Source organism: Squalius cephalus (assembly GCF_949319135.1).
Source record: "Squalius cephalus genome assembly, chromosome: 1".
Classification (NCBI taxonomy): Eukaryota; Metazoa; Chordata; class Actinopteri; order Cypriniformes; family Leuciscidae; genus Squalius; species Squalius cephalus.
The window spans coordinates 25,908,606-25,929,571 of record NC_137122.1 but is presented as its reverse complement, the minus strand read 5'-3'; the positions used below and the strand labels follow the sequence as shown (position 1 = coordinate 25,929,571).

At 36.6% G+C, this 20,966-nt stretch overlaps 1 protein-coding gene across 1 annotated transcript; it reads left to right on the top strand.

Annotated features, from left to right (window-relative positions):
• The first annotated feature begins 42 nt into the window (after positions 1-42).
• On the top strand, positions 43-19,939 carry LOC307157583 (uncharacterized protein). The gene is made up of 3 exons (XM_079869518.1): positions 43-194; positions 1,491-1,777; positions 18,013-19,939. Exons 2-3 carry the CDS (start codon positions 1,660-1,662, stop codon positions 19,404-19,406), a joined length of 1,512 nt encoding a protein of 503 aa, XP_079725644.1. The 5' UTR covers positions 43-194; positions 1,491-1,659; the 3' UTR covers positions 19,407-19,939.
• Positions 19,940-20,966: the final 1,027 nt, after the last annotated feature.

The following is a 20,966-nucleotide window of genomic DNA, read 5'->3' as shown; positions in this document are numbered from 1 at the left end:
GCCAAGCTGACCAATCAGAGCCCATCGTGTATTTCTGAGGGAGAGGCTTCTTATAACCAGGAAATCATCAGACCGGTTTACGCTAAGGCAGTTACAGAACATGTTGTATGTTATAGTTCTTCGAAAAAAAAAAAAATAATAATTTAAAAAAAGAGAAGACAGTTACAGAAGGGACACATCGGTGTAGAATAAAGGTAAATTATATGAAAAATAATGCGTTTTTTTTTGTTTTTTTTTTAACGAAGCATGAACATGTTAGACTGCACCTCATAAACACAATCAATCCTTCGAAAAAAGCTAATCAACCCTTTAACAGAGATGCTGAAAACACTCTATATTTTGTAAGTCTTGAAGGCTTACAGTGCTATTTTGAACCAATAATAGGATCAAAAAGCAGTTGAAGGAGAAAAAATATGGAAGACCAAACCTGTAGAAATTAAAAATGAATAAATACATAAATAAATAGGCAAAGAAATGTAAAAAAAAGAAAAAAGACTATTTATACTTTTATTTCCCTATATATGTATAATTATAGATTTTTCCACATTTATTTATTTTTTCATTTATTTATTTATGCATTTATTTATTTTCACATTTATTTATGTATATATGTATTTATATCTACATTTATTTAATTATACATTTATTTATTTATTCATTTATTGCTCTGTATGCTAATGGGGGGGGGGGGGGTGTTTTACCTCAGACATAACAAATCGAGCTCAGAGTGGCAGTGCTGAAGCTTTGAGGCCACAGTGACACCTTATGGTGTGACCAAACAATACGCAAGAGGTTTGTGGACGTGACTTTACAGGTCACGCAGGAAACAAATGACTTAGAGATGGGCAATATGGCCAAAATCTTATATCATGGTTTATGTCCTTTAATATCACCCTAACTGTATAGGTTTACCATACATAGGCCTACTCTTTATTCTGGACATGGCCGTAAAACATCAGCTGGTCGGGATTTCTCAAATGTCTGGGCACACATGAACAGAATCCGCTGATAACAGGCACTTTGACACGAAAACACGTCAAATTATCCACTATTAACCACATTTTATGCCATGCATTGTAGATCCGTACACAAAAGCAAACTGCATTTGTAATGTATCTTCCAAAGCCAATGTTGACAGCAACAGAAAGTTTTCCATAAAGAGGTGATATTTCCGCTATAAATTGATTTCCTGGAGCTTTCTTAAAACCTTATCAAATAGTAGGCTATATGCACTTTCATGTAGCCTATAAGTTCTTAATTTTAACTGATCAATTCAGTTAATAAGGCACTACTATAGGCCTGTTACTAGTACCTAAAATAAAATCAGTTTCAACAAAATCCATCTTCGCACTGCAGATGTGCAGACTCTGAATGGCATGTGAATTAGCATCAGTTACTTCACTATAGACAGACAAACAGGCATAAATTCTTAGATGTGATATTTAGTACAAAAACAAACTCAGTAACTGATATATTTTTGATTTTTTTAGATCAGCTTCTCCCACAGCAGTCACATCATCAGTGAAGCTCCTCCCACTGCAATTCATCATCAGTGAAGCTCCTCCCACAACAATCACATCATCAGTGAAGCTCCTCCCACATAGATTCACCAATAAATGCTAGAATATTCCCATCAGCTTCAAGTGAAGACGAGCAGCAATGCATCAGGAAGAGCTGATATCTGTAAAGACTGAGTTTATTAAAGAGGAAAGTGAGAACATGAGTGATCCAGAACCCTGCAGAATAAAACACACTGAAGATACTGAAGAACAAAGAGGTTGGTGTTTATTCTTCATTCATTCATGATGCTGAAGAACATTCATGTTAGAAACATTCAAGCACTTCTTCACATTTAGACAAACAGTTAAACTATGAAATGGTACAAAATGTTCTTGTTTGTTTTCAACAAATGGTCAGTAAAAGTCATAAATATTATTTTAGCACTTTTTTGTTATATTTATATATGGTTCAACAATTTTTTGCAACAATGTTGCCAATATGTTAGACATTTTTCAATATTATTATTATAATTATTTTAGCAATAAACAGTTAACACCAAACTGTCAAGTATTATGAACTTTCCAGAATGGCTGACATGGTTGTAATCATAACTTGAGCAAACTCTGATTAAAGGGATAGTTCACTTTGAAATTAAATTTTGGTATGTTTTAGCTTACCTGTAGGGCATCCAAGATGTAGGTGTCTTTTTTTCCGCAGTAGTTTCAATTTTGATATTTTTAGGTCAAACCGTTCTTGTCTGTCAGTCATATAATGCAGGTCTATGGTCACTGTCTCAAAGAGCATGCACAAAGTCCAAATTAAAACAATTCCCCATCGTCCAAATTAAACAATTCCCCATCGTAAGTACACATTGATGGCCTAAGACATGAAACGAGCGGTTTGTGTGAGAAAACGAACCGTATTTATATCGTTGTTATCTCTTGAACACAGCTGTGTCCAAATGATCTGAGGGCGCGGGCGGGTATAGATATATACACTAGATGTCGCTTGGCTACGGTTTTTGAAAGGAGGAAAATCATGTCAGAAGTAACAGGGATGAGAGAAACATGTAGGACACAGATAATCCTAAAATTGTTAAATTAGAACAAGTTAAAGCCGCGGCCAGTCTAGACTTTAAGCAAGTTTCTCAGTATAAATATTTAATGGCAATTAACCAATTTTTAGATAATCAGTTTCCTCAAATGAAATGAGTTAACTCAGGTTTTAATTCAGTGCATGGTATTATTAACATACTTACAGTATGTAACAAGATTACAGTAAATAACTGTAAATTCACAGCTGCTCTTGGTTTGCTGGTTTTACAGTATGATTGTAGTTTATGGTTTACGGTACTCTTGTAAATTTACAGGTTTACTGGCTACCAAAATTGCCAGTAAGTTTCTGTAAATTTTACAGCATTTTTTTGCTGTGGGAACTCAATGGAAGGAGAAGTCTAGCGTGGCCGGCCCTTAATAAGTTAAAATGTTTAGTAACAAATTAAATATCAGTGTAAAAGTTGGTGTCAAAATATGGCAGTATTGTATATTTTAATGATAATATTGTGATTTATGCACTTAATATGTCTGTGCACTAGAGGGCGCTCTAGTTCACCCCCTTGTATGTTGTGTTGAACGTAAAAGAAGACTGAGTTCCCAGTAAACAGAAATTAGTTAACACCGCAATCGTCTCTGCGTATCATTGTGTTATATAAAAGACAAAGATATAACATATTGGCGACGAGGATAATCTTTGTTGAACCCATGTTTAGTGCGACGGGGAGAGCTGGCTACACAGCAAAATCCCCAGTGTTAAATTAACACTGCTCAGAGTTTATATGAGTCCACACTCAGAGTGTTATAATTAACACTGAAGCAGTGTTAAAGTTAATGAGATAATTAAGTGATTAATTGATTAATTGAGTGATGATTGGGAATTATTGAAGACATATGATGTTAATAAGCAGAATCACTGAAGGAGAAAATGATTTTTTTTAAATGGTCACCATTATGGTGATGGGTGTTTAGTTTAGTTGGACTCTTGACCCTTACTTTATTAACTTTAGATTTTGTTTGGCTGCTGTAATTTGATTATAACAGCCAGATCAACAAAGAGAAAAGGTGTTATGATGGTGTTGGTTATTTTTTAATATAATCATTATTTCACAATCATTTAACCTGAATCACTGAACTCATATAGAGCCTAATTTTTTAATTATATATACGTTATTAATTATAGCAGCACTGTCCTTGAAAAGCATAATATTTTTAACTTTTACAATGTAATCCAAATAATTTCCTAAAAGTTGTTCACATGCTTTTTTTTTCATTTTATTTTTTTATTATTTTTTTTAGACACAGGCATCATGAATCAGCCTGTGCATCTCAACAATGGTGACAATAATAAAGCATGTTGCAGTGCATTCTGGGTACCACCAATCAAAACTCATTCATGGCTCCCATCATGCATTGCTGCATGAATAAATAATGAGCTTATGTTCAGAGTTGATCTGTTTGTCACCATTGTTGAGATTCATACGCTAATTCCTGATGTCTGTGTGTGCCTGAAAAGAACACTTTTTAAGATTTTTTTTTTTTTTTCGTAATTGATTTGATCATTTGGTTTTCATTGAAAAGGCTAAAAATGGCATGCTCGACAAGGACAGTGCTGCTATAATCCATTAGGGAAACTTAACTCAGAAATTTTACTCTCAATGAGTTCAGTGATTCAGGCCAACTACTGATTATGTTAAAACATAACCAACACCATCAGATCACCTTTTCTCTTTGCTCATCTGGCTGTTATAACTGAATTACAGCAGCCAAACTAAATCTAAAGTTAATAAAGTAAGGGTCAAGAGTCCAACTAAACTAAACCCCCATCACCATAATGGTGACCATTTAAAAAAATAATTTTCTCCTTCAGTGATTCTGCTTATTAACATCATATGTCTTCAATAATGCTCAATCATCACTCAATTAATCAATTAATCACTTAATTATCTCATTAACTTTAACACTGCTTCAGTGTTAATTATAACACTCTGAGTGTGGACTCATATAAACTCTGAGCAGTGTTAATTTAACACTGGGGATTTTGCTGTGTACTGAATACTGCAGATCTGATGAATGTAGTGGACTCGTAGAACAACACCCGACGAAATGGCTGTGTTTATCGGTCATATGGATGCCTTTGATGAGTCAGCCGAACAGTGGGCTACCTATATAGAAAGGTTTGAACAATTTGTTGCTGCAAATGACATTGCAGATGAGAAACAAGTCGCGGTGTTACTGAGTGTAATGGGTGCATCTACATACGGACTGCTGCGAAGTTTAATTGCTCCGGATAAACCGGGTGTGAAGTCATATGAAGACATTGTGTGTGTTTTGAAATAATATTTCTCGCCGAAACCGATCGTGATTGCAGAAAGATTTAGGTGTCATAACCGCAGTCAACAGGAGACAGAAACAGTAGCACAGTATGTCGCAGTTTTGAAAAAGATGAGTGAACACTGCGAATTTGGGACACATTTGCAAGATGCATTAAGAGATCGCTTTGTGTGCGGGCTGAAAACGGAGTCTATACAGAAACGGCTACTGACGGAAGCAGCTCTCACATTTCAAAAGGCGGTGGAGATTGCAGTGTCTATGGAAACGGCCACGAGGGAATCTCAACAGTTAAGTGGCTCTTTGAAAGTGAATGCACTGTCCTTGCAAGAGCATGGGGTCAGCAAGTGCTACCGTTATGGAAGAACGAACCACAATGAGAAAGATTGTTATTTCAAAGAGCAGCAGTGCCACAACTGTGGTAAAAAGGCCACATTTCCAGAGTTTGTAGAATTAAAGCAAAACACATGACTGAATATAAAAAGTTAAAGTCAGTGAGGATGAAAAGTGCCCAACAGAAAAAGAGATTGCATCAGATGAATGTGAAAGACTCGTCGAGTGATGACACTACTGATACGGAACTGGCACTGCATGTGATGTCTAGAAAGAAGGAATTTGTCTAAAGACTCTGTCTAAAGCCAAATGCAGAGGGAGAAATCTTGGAAATGGAATTAGACACTGGAGCTGCAGTTTCTTTGATTTCAAGAGAACTTTACAACGTACGACTACTAGCCCATAAACCTTTGGGCACAACAGATGTGATTCTGAAAACCTATACAGGTGAGGCGGTGTCTCCAGTAGGGGTCATCGTAGTCAAAGTGACAATGAACAAACAGAAGGCAAAATTACCACTCTATGGCGTGGAAGGAGATGCCCCACCACTATTCGGGAGAGAGTGGCTCAAGAAAATTAAGCCGAACTGGCATGAAATTAAGAGTGTGAGTAAAGGGTCAATGGAAACGGTGCTAGCAAAGCACAAAAATGTCTTCAGGAAAGGACTGGGCTTGCTAAAAGGTATTGAGGCTACAGTGTCACTCAAACCAGTTTCAGCCACGATTTTGTCAAGCACGCAATGTCCCCTATGCACTGAAGCCGAAAGTGGAGGCAGAAATAAATTGCCTATTGGAGCTGGGGGTCATCTCCCCTGTGACATGCCGTGAATGGGCTACCCCTATTGTACCAGTTGTTAAAAGGAATGGGGATGTGAGGATTTGTGGAGATTTTAAGGTAACAGTGAATCCGGCCCTTTGTGTTGAACGTTACCCGATTCCACGAATAGAGGACTTATTCTCATCTTTGGCAGGGGGCCAACGCTTCACCAAACTGGACCTCTCAAATGCTTACTTACAAGTGCCCTTGGCAGAAAGCTCACGCAAATGTCTCACTATCACCACGTCAAAGGGGCTGTTCTGTTACAGTCGTTTACCATTTGGTATTGCTTCAGCTCCTGCAATTTTTCAAAGGGCGATGGATCAGATCTTACAAGGCCTTCCCAGTGTTCATTGCTATCTAGACGATATATTAGTGACTGGGTCAGATGACGAGCAGCATCTCAAAAATGTAGACGCAGTCCTCAGTCGTCTGGATTAGTTTGGGCTATGTGTCCAACGTGAGAAATGGAATTCTCTAAAGATTCCCTGGAGTATTTGGGGCACATCATAGATGCTCAGGGTCTTCATAAGTCACCAGAAAAGGTCAGGGCAATCATGGATGATTCATGGATTTATAAACTATTACAGTCGATTTATGCCTAATCTTGCATCAGTATTAGCACCCCTCAATGCTCTTCTGTGTAAAGGAAAGCAGTGGCTGTGGTCTCTTGAGTGTGAGGATGCGTTCGACAAGGTAAAAAAATTGTTGCTATCGCAGAGCGTATTGACACATTATAATCCACAGTTACCAATCAGACTGGCCTGTGATGCATCGCCATACGGTGTGGGCGCCGTCATCTCACACATCCTACCAGACGGGCTGGAAAAAACAATAGCCTTTGCCTCGAGAACGTTGAGCACGAAAAGTCTACCAATATCTTTACGGGCGGAAGTTTACATTGCTTACGGACCACCGTCCACTGACAACAATTTTCAGTCCAACAAAAGCTATTCCATCCATGGCTGCGGCTCGTATGCAGCGCTGGGCTTTGCTGTTGGCAGCTTATGATTACGATATCCAGTATAGAGTCGATGCACACCGCTGTAATGCGGATGGGTTATCACGTCTACCTCTGCCAACCACACCTCAAGTGAAGCAGGACACAGTGGAGTTGCTTCAAGTAAAGCATCTTGATTATTTGCCAGTGCTGTGTTCAGATGTTTGTAAAGAAACAAGGTCTGACTCCACTATGTCACAAGTAATGGAGATGGTGGCAACAAGACGTTTTTCACAAGTCACAGATTCAAATTATGTGCTCACCCCGTACGTGAACAGGAAAGATGAGTTGACTACGCAACAGGGTTGCGTGGGGGTTGGAGAGTGGTCATCCCTCCTAAGCTGAGATCCAGGGTACTGGCAGAGCTGCACACTGGACATCCGGGTGTCGTACACTCTCAGAAAATAAAGTACATAATTGTACCTTTAGGGGTACAATGGCTTGTCACTGGGGCTGTACCCTCAAGGGTACAATATTGTACCCTTGGCATAGGGTACATATTTGTACCCTTGTGATTTGTACCTTAAGAGACCAGTCTTGTACCTGTGGTGACAATTTTGTACCTTTATTTAACAGTACAAAAATGGACCCTTCAAAAATGGTACAAAATTGGCTTTGACAGGGTACAATCGTTGACTATAATGAGATATATATTACACACACGCAGAAGTAAAATAAAAAATTATTAAATACTTTTCATTTTCACATTTTCCAACATTTCATTTTAAACTTAATGTCTAGCTGTGACATAAATTATTATCATCTGAGTAAGTGTCATTTGCCTGAAAGTCCATTTCATGTCCTTTCATCTCGACGCCGGTTACTTCTATGCCTGCTTCTGATATTTTCTGAAGGACCTCCTCGGTTGAAAGCCCTGTAAGTACCATGAGTAACCGTGCTATGACTTCTTCTCCACCGATGGCCAAAAGAAAGAAAGACCGCGAACTGGACGTTCTTTTAAATTGAGATTCAAGCAGCCAATCAGGGCTGGCTCTACATACACTCTCAGAAAATAAAGTACATAATTGTACCTTTAGGGGTACAATGGCTTGTCACTGGGGCTGTACCCTCAAGGGTACAATATTGTACCTTAACCTTTAAAGGAAACGGTACATATATGTAACTTTTAATGCTTTTTGATCCTCAAAAAGTTACATATGATCAAGGAGATACATACCTTGAGGTCCAACAGCAAACACTCCAGTGTTAATTGAACTCTCCTGGGAGTTTATATGACTCCAGACTCAAGAGTGTTAAAGTTAATGATATAATTAAGTGATTCATTGAGTGATGATTGAGCATTATTCAAGACACCTGATGTTAACAAGCAGAATCACTGAAGAAGAAAATATATTTTTGTAAGACACCGCTATGGTGATCAGTGTTTGCTTTCGTTGGGCTCTTGACCCTTAAATCATTAACTTTAGATTTTGTTTGGCTGTTGTATCTGAGTTATAACTGCCAGATGAACAAAGAGAAAAGTTGATCAGGTGGTGCTGGTTATGTTTTGACATCATCATAATTTGACCTGAATCACTGAACTCATTTACCCCTGGTTTCACAGACAGGGCTTAAGACTAGTCCTAGACTAAAATGTAAGTCTGAGCTGTTTCCACTGAAATAAACTTGCACTGACTGATCTTAAAAATATATCAGTGCCTTTTTAGTTTTAAGATGCACATCGGTAATGTTTTTTTTCTAAGCATGTTTATAAAAATTACTTAAATGTCCTAATTGATCTATGGTCTAATCCTGGCTTAGTCTAAGCCCTGTCTGTGAAACCGGGCCATAAAGTCTAATATCAGACTTAAATGTTTATTGTTGATTACGGCATCACTGTGATTCTACAGCAAAAGATTTTCAGCATTTTCAATATAATCTAAATATTCGTAAAAGTTGTTCTGATCTAAAGACTTTGAAAAATCCTTTATGGAGACACACTGACATCAATAATCAGCCTGTGAATCTCAACAATGGTGACAATAATAAAGCATGTTGCAGTGGCTGCCACCAATCAAAACTCATTCATGGCTCCCATCATGCATTGCGGTATGAATAAATTATGATCTGAATTGAATGTAATTTCCTTTCCCTAATTGAATATTCTTTTTGTCACCATTGTTGAGATTCATACACTGATTATTGATGTCTGTGTGTGCCTAAAAGAAAGATTTGTTTTATCAGAACAACTTTTAAGAAATCCTTTAGATTATTTCAAAACTTCTGGATCTTATGCTGTAGAATCACAGTGATGCTGTGATCAACAATAAACATTAAGTCTGAGATTAGACTCTAAATGAGTTCAGTGATTCTGGCAATTTATGATTATGTCAAACATAACCAACACCACCTGATCAACTTTTCTCTTTGTTCATCTGAGAGTTATAACTCAGATACAACAACCAAGCAAAATCTAATGTTAACAGTTTAAGGGTCAAGAGCCCAACTCAAGCAAACACTGATCACTATAACGGTGTCTTAAAAAATGATATTTTCTCCTTCAGTGATTCTGCTTGTTAACATCAGGTGTCTTCAATAATGGTCAATCATCACTCAATTAATCACTTAATTAGATCATTAACTTTAACAATCTTGATTGTTAATTTAACATTCATATTTTAACATTTTAACACTCTTGTGTCTGGAGCCAAATAAACTCCCAGAGAGTTCATTTAACACTGGAGTTTTTGCTGTTTAATATTTATCAGTATTTAATATCAATAAATTGACTTACAAAATTTTTATTTCCTTTATTTCAAGGCTACTCAAATATAGTGATAAGTTAAAATATACCTTAAATGATTAAGGTATCATTAAAACCTTAAAAAAAAAAAAAAAAAAAAAAACTTAGCAGAGGCTGTCTTTTGATATTGTACCGTAACCTTTAAAAGAAACGGTATATATTTGTACCTTTTAATGCTTGGGGACATATATGTACCTTTTTGACCCTCAAAAAGGTACATATATGTACCTTGGGGGACAGAAATGGACTCCTGCTGTACCCCTATTTCTGACAGTGTAAGGATGAAGGCAGTTGCTCGTAGCTATGTCTGGTGGCCTGGTATTGATGCTCAAATTGAATAATTGTCAAAAACCTGTCACTCATGCCAGCAGACGCAGAAAGCTCCTGGTCCATCACCATTACACCCTTGGAAGTGGCCAGAATCACCTTGGCAACGGATACATGTGGACTTTGCAGGTCCATTTGAAGGACACATGTACTTGGTAGTGGTGAATGCTCACTCCAAGTGGCCAGAGGTGTGTGTAATGGAGTCAACTACGTCTACCAAGAAAGCGAGCCACCACAAAGGAATCACCTGCCATGTTGTTTCACCGCAGGTTGCCATCTCGCTTGGATATGTTAAAGCCTAATGTTGCTTCTGTGGTGGAAAAAGCACAAATCAAACTGTGCCAGCAAAGTCAAGTGCGTGCTAAAGACAGAACATTTTCTGTGGGTGACAAAGTATTGGTTCGTGATTATCGGAGGGGAAAGAAGTGGACGCCTGGTGTTGTTTAAGCAAAGACAGGCCCTGTATCATACACTGTCGATGTGGGACTTTCAGTTCACTGGAGATGTCACGTTGATCAGATGTTGGCACGTCTAACTAACTGTAACAATGGATATGAGATTGGACCAGAGGTCATTGAGGTTCCTGAGGGGAATCTGACAGATCTTTGTGAATATTCCAGGTCAGAAGAAACATCACCGCCTAGTCTCGATCCAATCCGGACTGGGTCAGCACAACCTGTGGATTCATTCCCAAGTGAAACAGGGGAGGTGTTACGCACTCCACACAAAGAGTCTAAGAGATACCCGGAACGTGCCATTAAGCCCCCAATACGGTTTAGCCCTCAAGGTTTACCTTGGTGGTATAAGTTGATTCTTTTGTATACATTTTGACAGTCATGGCACTAAGGCTAGTTTAAAAGAATAAGCACAACACAGTTCACCGAATGATTATAGTTTTTAATCACAGATGTTCTATATTTTTGGCATTACTACACAGCAAAATCCCCAGTGTTAAATTAACACTGCTCAGAGTTTATATGAGTCCACACTCAGAGTGTTATAATTAACACTGAAGCAGTGTTAAAGTTAATGAGATAATTAAGTGATTAATTGATTAATTGAGTGATGATTGAGCATTATTGAAGACATATGATGTTAATAAGCAGAATCACTGAAGGAGAAAAATTTTTTTTTAAATGGTCACCATTATGGTGATGGGGGTTTAGTTTAGTTGGACTCTTGACTCTTACTTTATTAACTTTAGATTTAGTTTGGCTGCTGTAAATCAGTTATAACAGCCAGATGAGCAAAGAGAAAAGGTGATCTGATGGTGTTGGTTATGTTTTAACATAATCAGTAGTTGGCCTGAATCACTGAACTCATTGAGAGTAAAATTTCTGAGTTAAGTTTCCCTAATGGATTATAGCAGCACTGTCCTTGTCGAGCATGCCATTTTTAGCCTTTTCAATGAAAACCAAATAATCAAATCAATTACGAAAAAAAAAAAAAATCTTAAAAAGTGTTCTTTTCAGGCACACACAGACATCAGGAATTAGCGTACAGATCTGGCCTTTAAAAACGCGCGTTTTCTCCCGCGGCATTCGGCAATTCGTCTCGTAGAGTCTCGCAGAATTCTGCAAGTGCTTCGGGGGGGCCTACTTAAAAAAATCCCTCAATGTGTTTCGCTTCACAGAATATCCACCAGGTGGCGCATAAAAAACAACTTTACATTAGATTTTTTATTTTACTTCACATTATGTCATGATTGTGAGAAAACATCCACAATAAAATATAAATTATAAATAGTAATAGACACAAATATTTACAGTAGGCTACTGTATTATACAGACATTTGAAAATATTTGTAAATGCAAAAGGTTCATTAAGACAAGAAGGGGTATTGGACAACGTTTACGAATTTTTATATGCTTTGTCATTGCTGTGGTTTCCAGGAGATGAGTGCATGCAGAATATTTAACATTGCTTTTATTAAAACAGCAAAGTGACGTTCTTGCCAGCGCATAACTTTTTTGTACAACTATTAAGATGATTGTGCATGCAATGCGCATTTATACTAAGCGCAACAGAGAATTTAGTGTGAGCATAATGCACGTGGCTCTGCCTGTAAAAACCCAGCAATATTTTTTTATATATATACACAAAATCATCCTAACATAATGCAAGGCTTAAATAATGCGACTTACCCAGATTCTTAATTCGTGCAGATATTTCTTGTGTGATTGTTCTTGGGCAGATATTTCTTGTGAGGTAATGTCGCAGCACAACGCGTAGCATACGTTGGGCGCATCTGATTTGCCATTAAATTATTAATAAATATTTTAATTAAACTGTCTTAATGCATTAAGCATAAAGATTTTTCCACGTTAGTCTCAGAATGTCCGGGGTTGGCTTGAGGTCTTGCCGACAGTTTGTAAATATTCTAAATATTCATATTCACAAAATCCATATAAAGGGTGATCAACAGTTATGACTTCTAAAATAAAATAAAAATGACCAGATAAGAGGTATCTGATTGACAGTTTGACAGATGTTGTTTTAAAAAAATAATTACAACATTATGGGGAAGTGGTATTAAATATTCGGTAACACATAGCCTAATACAATTATTTTAATTATGCATTTTGTTCAGTTTTGCTTTTACAAAATGTTCCCTGTTTTTTATAATTAATTTAACCTGAGATGTGCGTTATATCGCTTTTGGATCATTCTTTGTGTTGTCGAATTTTGACACAGTTTCATTACTTGTTCATAATAATTTGATTCATAATTGTCATTTTTTTCTAAAAGTAAAAAAAATAAAAGTTTTTCTAAAAGCAATATTCTAAAGAGATACAAAGACAGTGTACGTGTACCCACCAGATTTCGTCATGAGTCATTTTGTACCCACTACTTTTAACTTCCGTTGACCGTTTTGGTTATGAGGAGCAATATGAGAGAAACATTTTGTAATCATTGTCTGACACAAAAAAAAAATATATATATATATAATATTCATTTTATTTTAGTTTTCGTGTTCGCATTTATGAGGGAAAAAACAACGTGTCAGTTTACGGTTATGGACGTGAGCGCTCTAAAAGCGGCACAAAAAGACTGCTTTAAAACTTTCACAGAGACCTCAAACAGAACAGCTGCCTTTCTTTAAATTGAATTTCGTTTTGTATTAATTATGTCTTAATTTTAATCAATATTTCGTGAACCAATTGCCTAGATTTAAGAAGTAAATATAGCAGACAATCACGACATTGGAGGCCCCGGCGATATCTCATAAATGAACCGAAACTCAGCGTGTAATGAACATTCACATTTACAGTGTATTTAGACACATTTAGACGCATTCATAATCATTACTTTTACCGGTTCTTTGTGGCAAGCTTTATGCGTGCGGTCGTGCGATTGAGTGCGGCTATATTATAGTAAATGCTCATTACTTAAAACAAAGCATAAGCCTCTTCCTGGCATGCAATGGAATCTACAATGTCAGTTGGTTATATCAACATATGTCAAATTAAGTTACGCGATATCAACAAATTAAGCTATAAACATTCATTTGAAATAACTTAAAGCGTATGTAGATTTGCTTATAGCATTTAAACAAAGGAACTGCAAGGGATTAAAACCCCAACCACACGCTGGTGAAAACTGGAAAAACCGGTTTTCTTTTGATTCCCTGAGAGGAGATCGATTAGCATTGGGGGTTGAATCGGCAGACCTGGGGGGTGGGTGGTTGTACTTCCTTGACTCTGTGCAATTGTTAGCAGCTAAAACAAGCAGCTAAAACAAAGACTGTGCAATTAATTACATTTTGGAAATAACTTTCTTAATGTCGTTTTATTTAGCCTATACACTGCAAAACAATTTTTTTTTTTTTTTTTTTTTTTTTTAATTTGTAAGTATTAAATATGTTTTACAAACAATTGGTTTACAAACTCTTGGAGGTTTGTGGTTACCATCATTCAGAAGAGTGGTGCTTGTGTTTAGACTTATGTTTTACGTGATTAAATCAGGAAGATTATATTGGTTTCTGTCCACGAAGACGCATTTAAGACTATTTAATCAGGAAATGGAGGCACCGGCGCGATATAACTTGCATTGCTCGTGAACTGATCTCGTCTCAGAAATGAATCGAAACTCAGAAATGTATCTAGAAAGCTTGAAATGTCCACTTTTAAACAAAACAATTCAAAACGAAAAGAAACAGACAACTCTCTTATGTAAGTGTGCATTTCTCTCTATAGGCACGTTCACAATATCTGCGAAGATGACGAGTCAGCATTGTCAACATCTTTGACTGACACATAAAACACTAGATTATTAGTAAACAATTAAAATGTCTCCTTGCTATACTTGACACATGATTACTTTTGCCAGTTCTTTGTGGCAAGCTTTATGCATCCGTTAACTATCGAATATCGTGACTCATATTTTGGTACCAGACCATTTATGGTTGTTCATATTGTTCAACAAAGTTCTTGATAAAAAAAGAAAAGAAAAAAAGAAGCTACTGTGCCTAATATTATTGTTGTATAGCGCGCAAGGTTTATGCGCATGCTTTAAGTCTTCTACGTTTTTAGTATACTGTGGCAGAATTACAGTGCCTGGTCTGGTATGTATAGCCTACTAGGCTACATCGTTTTAAAATCGGTTTCAGTGGTTTCGTGTGTACGCAGATATTTCTTGAGACGACGCCATGTTTTTATGTTTTTATGCACTTTTACTCTTTTAGTTTTGTTGCAATTTCACCAAAAGCTTATAATTAGGAAATACACACAACACGCTAAACTTATATTCTCTATTATGTTAAAAATGTTGTAAAAAATACGTATTATTCTTATATAATAAGAATAACAGTAATGTACATTTATATTGCACTCGAAATGATTTAGATATGGAAAGAGGAATTCTTCTCAACTACCACCAATAAAGTTTTAAAATTCTTCTTTAGAAAATATTATATTTTGATGATTCTGCAAGTTCAGCAGACAGTGAGGTTCGGGTTTGTTCCGATCAGAGCTCGTGAGTGGAGAGCGCATTTCTGAATATTCCGCTCCGCTATTCATTCCGGTCGCTCGCTCAACACAGATGTCATGTTGCCTGGTTTGAAAATATGTGGAATAAGGGCTGCTTTCGACTAAAAGGTTTTTTTTTTTCTTCTAGTCGACTAGTATACTAGGCTAGTTGTTCATTTAAGTAATTCATGGACAAATCGCCCCTTTATATTAATTTAATTAGCCTACTTATATGGATCCTGAGTGTTTACGTAATATAGCCGCACTGCGCACGACCGCACGCATAAAGCTTGCCACAAAGAACCGGTAAAAGTAATGATTGTGAATGCGTCTAAATGTGTCTAAATACACTGTAAATGTGAATGTTCATTACACGCTGAGTTTCGGTTCATTTATGAGATATCGCCGGGGCCTCCAATGTCGTGATTGTCTGCTATATTTACTTCTTAAATCCAGGCAAATGGTTCACGAAACACTGATTAAAATTAAGATATAATTAATACAAAACGAAATTCAATTTAAAGAAAGGCAGCTGTTCTGTTTGAGGTCTCTGTGAAAGTTTTAAAGCAGTCTTTTAGTGCCGCTTTTAGAGCGCTCACGTCCATAACCGTAAACTGACACGTTGTTTTTTCCCCTCATAAATGCGAACACGAAAATTAAAATAAAATGAATATTTATATTTATTTTTTTTGTTGTGTCAGACAATGATTACAAAAAAATTTTCTCTCATATTGCTCCTCATAACCACTGAAAACGGTCAACGGAAGTTAAAAGTAGTGGGTACAAAATGACTCATGACGAAATCTGGTGGCGTACACTGTCTTTGTATCTCTTTAGAATATTGCTTTTAGAAAATCTTTTAGTTTTTTTTTACTTTTAGAAAAAAATGACATAATTATGAATCAAATTATTATGAACATATAATGAAACTGTGTCAAAAATCGACAACACAAAGAATGATCAAAAGGCGATATAACGCACATCTCAGGTTAAATTAATTAAGCTCCTCATAACTACTGAAAACGGTCAATAGAACCCAAAGTCAAATTATTATGGACTGAAGTTAAAAGTGGTGGGTACAAAATGACTCATGACGAAATCTGGTGGGTGCATACCCACCGTCCCCACCGAAATCGACGCCTATAAGGGAAACATGATAATATAAAAAGTACTGTACAGTAATGCAGAAAAGCGCATTACAACCATGTTAAAACTATTTAAAACGTTAAGATGCAAAAATGAACTAAATGTAAAATTAGATAATGATAATGCGCAAATGATCTCGGTCTCTTCAAAGGTCTTCGCAAATTGTGTTATAAGACTCAGTTATCATAGCCTACATCACGTCTCTTCTACTGTAAGTACACAGAAAAAAAAAATAAGACAAATGATGCGCGTTTGAGTCAGATTTTTATGAAGAATATGTGACTGTTTATGTAACTGGCAAAAGAAAACATTGTATTCGTCATACTTCGTCAACTCAGTATGGCCACATGAAACTCGACTGCCATCTACAGGTTTTATTATTTCCTGCGTCCAACATCTAATCCCCCTTCTGCACGATCCCGCAGAATTTCGGAAGTGCTCGCAGCATTCTTCTCTCTGAGAGGCGCATTTTTAAAGGCCACATCTGTATGAATCTCAACAATGGTGACAAACAGATCAACTCTGAACATAAGCTCATTATTTATTCATGCAGCAATGCATGATGGGAGCCATGAATGAGTTTTGATTGGTGGTACCCAGAATGCACTGCAACATGCTTTATTATTGTCACCATTGTTGAGATGCACAGGCTGATTCTTGATGTCTGTGTCTAAAAAAAAATTTTTTTATAAGCATGTGAACAACTTTTAGGAAATTATTTGGATTACATTGTAAAAGTTAAAAATATTATGCTTTTCAAGGGCAGTGCTGCTATAATTAATAAAGCATATATAATTCAAAAATTAGGCTCTATATGAGTTCAGTGATTCAGGTTAAATGATTGTGAAATAATGATTATATTAAAACATAACCAACACCATCATAACACCTTTTCTCTTTGTTGATCTGGCTGTTATAATCGAATTACAGCAGCCAAACAAAATCTAAAGTTAATAAAGTAAGGGTCAAGAGTCCAACTAAACTAAACACCCATCACCATAATGGTGACCATTTAAAAAAAATATTTTCTCCTTCAGTGATTCTGCTTATTAACATCATATGTCTTCAGTAATGCTCAATCATCACTCAATTAATCAATTAATCACTTAATTATCTCATTAACTTTAACACTGTTTCAGTGTTAATTATAACACTCTGAGTGTGGACTCATATAAACTCTGAGCAGTGTTAATTTAACACTGGGGATTTTGCTGTGTATAAGTACTGTATTAGACAGGAGTATAATTGTGTCAAGCATGCTATATAGATATATATAGAGAGAGAGATATGTAAAAAAAAAAAATAGAAAAAGATACACTGTTCATGTTCTTATTAAGTGTATGTAACAATGTTACTATGTGGGGAGGAATATGTGATATATGCACTTAATATGTCTATGCACCAGAGGGCGCTCTAGTTCACCCCCTTGTATGTTGTGTTGAACGTAAAAGAAGACTGAGTTCCCAGTAAACAGAAATGAGTTAACGCGGCAATCGTCTCCGTGTATCATTGTGTTATATAAAAGACAAAGATATAACAAATATCACGTTATATTATCTTGTTATAGTTTTCACTACAGAGAAATAGAATGTGTGCCTATAATGTTTTAAAAATAATAATTGGAATATCAATGTACCTCATTCAAGTTTCAGAGACATATAATTAATTTACAAAAAGGCAAAAATTCAAAATTTGGAAAGTGATTACATCAGGGCTCATGGCCTTTCACTTCATATTTCTCTTTTTTAATTTTTTGATTTGCTGAAAATGGAATCAAACGTTTTTCTTTCATTTCAGACCTGATGGAAGTGAAGGAGGAGAGTGAAGAACTGAGTGAAGTGAAGGAGGAGAGTGGAGAACTGAGTGAAGTGAAGGAGGAGAGTGGAGAACTGAGTGAAGTGAAGGAGGAGAGTGGAGAACTGAGTGAAGTGAAGGAGGAGAGTGAAGAACTGAGTGAAGTAAAGGAGGAGAAACATCATGTCAAACCTGGAGAAAAACCTTTGAGTCACTCAAAGACTAAAAGCACATTTTTAAAGAAAAGAAGAGCCAAGAAATCTACAACATGCTCTCAGTGTGGAAAGAGTTTCACAAACAAACATAATCATGAGACTCACATGAGAGTTCACACTGGAGAGAAGCCGTTCACATGTGATCAATGTGGGAGGAGTTTCACGCGATCATCATCCCTTAATGTTCACATGAGGATCCACACCAGAGAGAAGCTGGTCACATGTGATCAATGTGGAAAAAGTTTATCAAACAAACAAAATCTTGAGCGTCACATGAGAGTTCACACTGGAGAGAAGTCGTTCTCATGTGATCAATGTGGAAAGAGTTTCACATGCAAACAAAATCTTGAAATTCACATGAGAGTTCACACTGGAGAGAAGTCGTTCTCATGTAATCAATGTGGAAAGAGTTTCACATGCAAACAAAACCGGGAGATTCACATGAGAATTCACACTGGAGAAAAGCCATTTACATGTGATCAATGTGGGAAGAGTTTCCCATACAAACAAAGTCTTGAGATTCACATGAGAGTTCATACTGGAGAAAAGCCATTTACATGTGATCAATGTGGGAAGAGTTTCCCATACAAACAAAGTCTTGAGATTCACATGAGGATCCACACCGGAGAGAAGCTGTTCACATGTGATCAATGTGGCAAAACATTTCTTTTGGCATCAAACCTGAAGACACACCTGACAGTTCATACAAAGGAGAAGCCACATTCATGTTCTGTATGTGGAAAGAGTTTTTCAGTGCTGAAATCTTTACAAAGACATCAGAAAACTCATTCTGGTGTAAGAGAGTATGTGTGCTTTGAGTGTGAGAAGACTTTTATTTCAGTGAACTGTTTAAAACTGCACCAGATAATTCACACTGGAGAAAAACCTAACAAGTGTTCACACTGTGACAAGAGATTCAATCAGTCAGGACATCTGAAAAGACATGAGAGGATCCACACTGGAGAAAAACCTTACAAGTGTTCACACTGTGACAAGAGATTCAGTCTGTCACAACATCTGAAAAGACATGAGAGGATCCACACGGGAGAAAAACCTTTCAAGTGTTCACACTGTGACAAGAGATTTAGTCAGTCAGCACATCTGAAAACACATGAGAGGATCCACACCGGAGAGAAACCGCACACGTGTGTGGAAAGAGTTTCTCTTTTAAAAGTCACCTGAAGATACACATGAAGATCCATACAGTGGAGAAACCACGTTTGCAGTATTTAGTTTGATCAAACTCTTCAGCTGTGTTCTCGTAACTCTTAATCTCGTCTCTCTCTGCTGTGATCATGAAATACTCGTTGCTGCACTGTAAACAGAAAACTGTGAAATGTACAGTAACTTGCTGGCAGCAATTAGCAAGTAAGTTTCTGTAGTTCATTTCTTTTTTTACAGTAATAATCACAGTACTGTTTCATCACCACAAATATTTCATTTATTATTTTATTATTTACTGCAATATGGATTACTGCATTAATTTTGTGTACTGTAAAATGAAGACACCGTTTTTGTCATAAAGATGCCATTTATTGACAACTTTTTACACTAAATTTCAAAATGCATAGAATAAAAATAGCACAGCATCATTTTTTTTTTCAATAGGTAAACATTTTTCTGTGAACATTTTGTTTTGTTTTGTATACAACAACACTTTTCTGAACATAAAAAATCAATCCTGTTCAAGCTTTATTAAAATGTTCCCGAATTTGGTTCCCGAGCATTGTTTTTCTCCCAGAACTGTACTTTGCTCACAGCTGAGCTGATTGGTCCCAAGTTCAGTTTGCAACCTCTTACCTGGAACATAACCGGACCAGGTTAGCCATGGAACGTGAGTTACTATGGTGATGAACACCGCTAAAAGCCAAACCACTTTCATGGTGCCTAAAACCCAGGGTTGGCGCAAACTAAACTGAAACATATCGGGCTAGCCACCTAAACCGGCTTCATGGTATAGGCCCTTGGTGATATAGTTTGCAGCATCATAATTAGGGCTGGGCGATATATCGCATCACATTGTTATGCGCATCTCGTCAGTAAAGCCGGTTCCTTGATTAGTAGTAAATCGCCATCACCTGCTTTCAGATGGAGTAGCATTTACTACAAAGAGCCGTAGTTAACTGACAAGCTGAGCCATATCGCATTAATATCGGGGAAGTATCGCCAGCGATAATTAATGCGATATGGCTCAGCTTGTCAGTTAACTACGGCTCTTTGTACACAGCAAAAACTCCAGTGTTAAATTAACACTCCTGGGAGTGTATATGAGTCCACACTCAAGAGTGTTGAAGTTAATGAGATAATTAAGTGATTAATTGAGTGATGATTGATCATTATTGAAGACACCTGATGTTAACAAGCAGAATCACTGAAGGAGAAAATCTCAAATTGTAACAGTGTTTGCTTTAGTTGGGCTCTTGACCCTTATATGTTTACTTTAGATTTTGTTTGGCTGTTGTATCTGAGTTATAACTGCCAGATGAACAAAGAGCAAAAATGATCCGATGGTGTTGGTTATATTATGACAATCATCATTTGAACTTGATCACTGAACTCATTAATATCCTTATTTCTGACTTAGATTTATGTTGTTGATTACAGAATAACTGTGATTCTGCATAAATATCCAGAATTTTAGATATAATACAAAGGATTTCTTAAAAGTTGTTTTGAAAAAAAAAAAAAAAAAATCTTTCGTTTAGGATTCAGTCTATGCATCTCAACAATGGTGACGAGCAG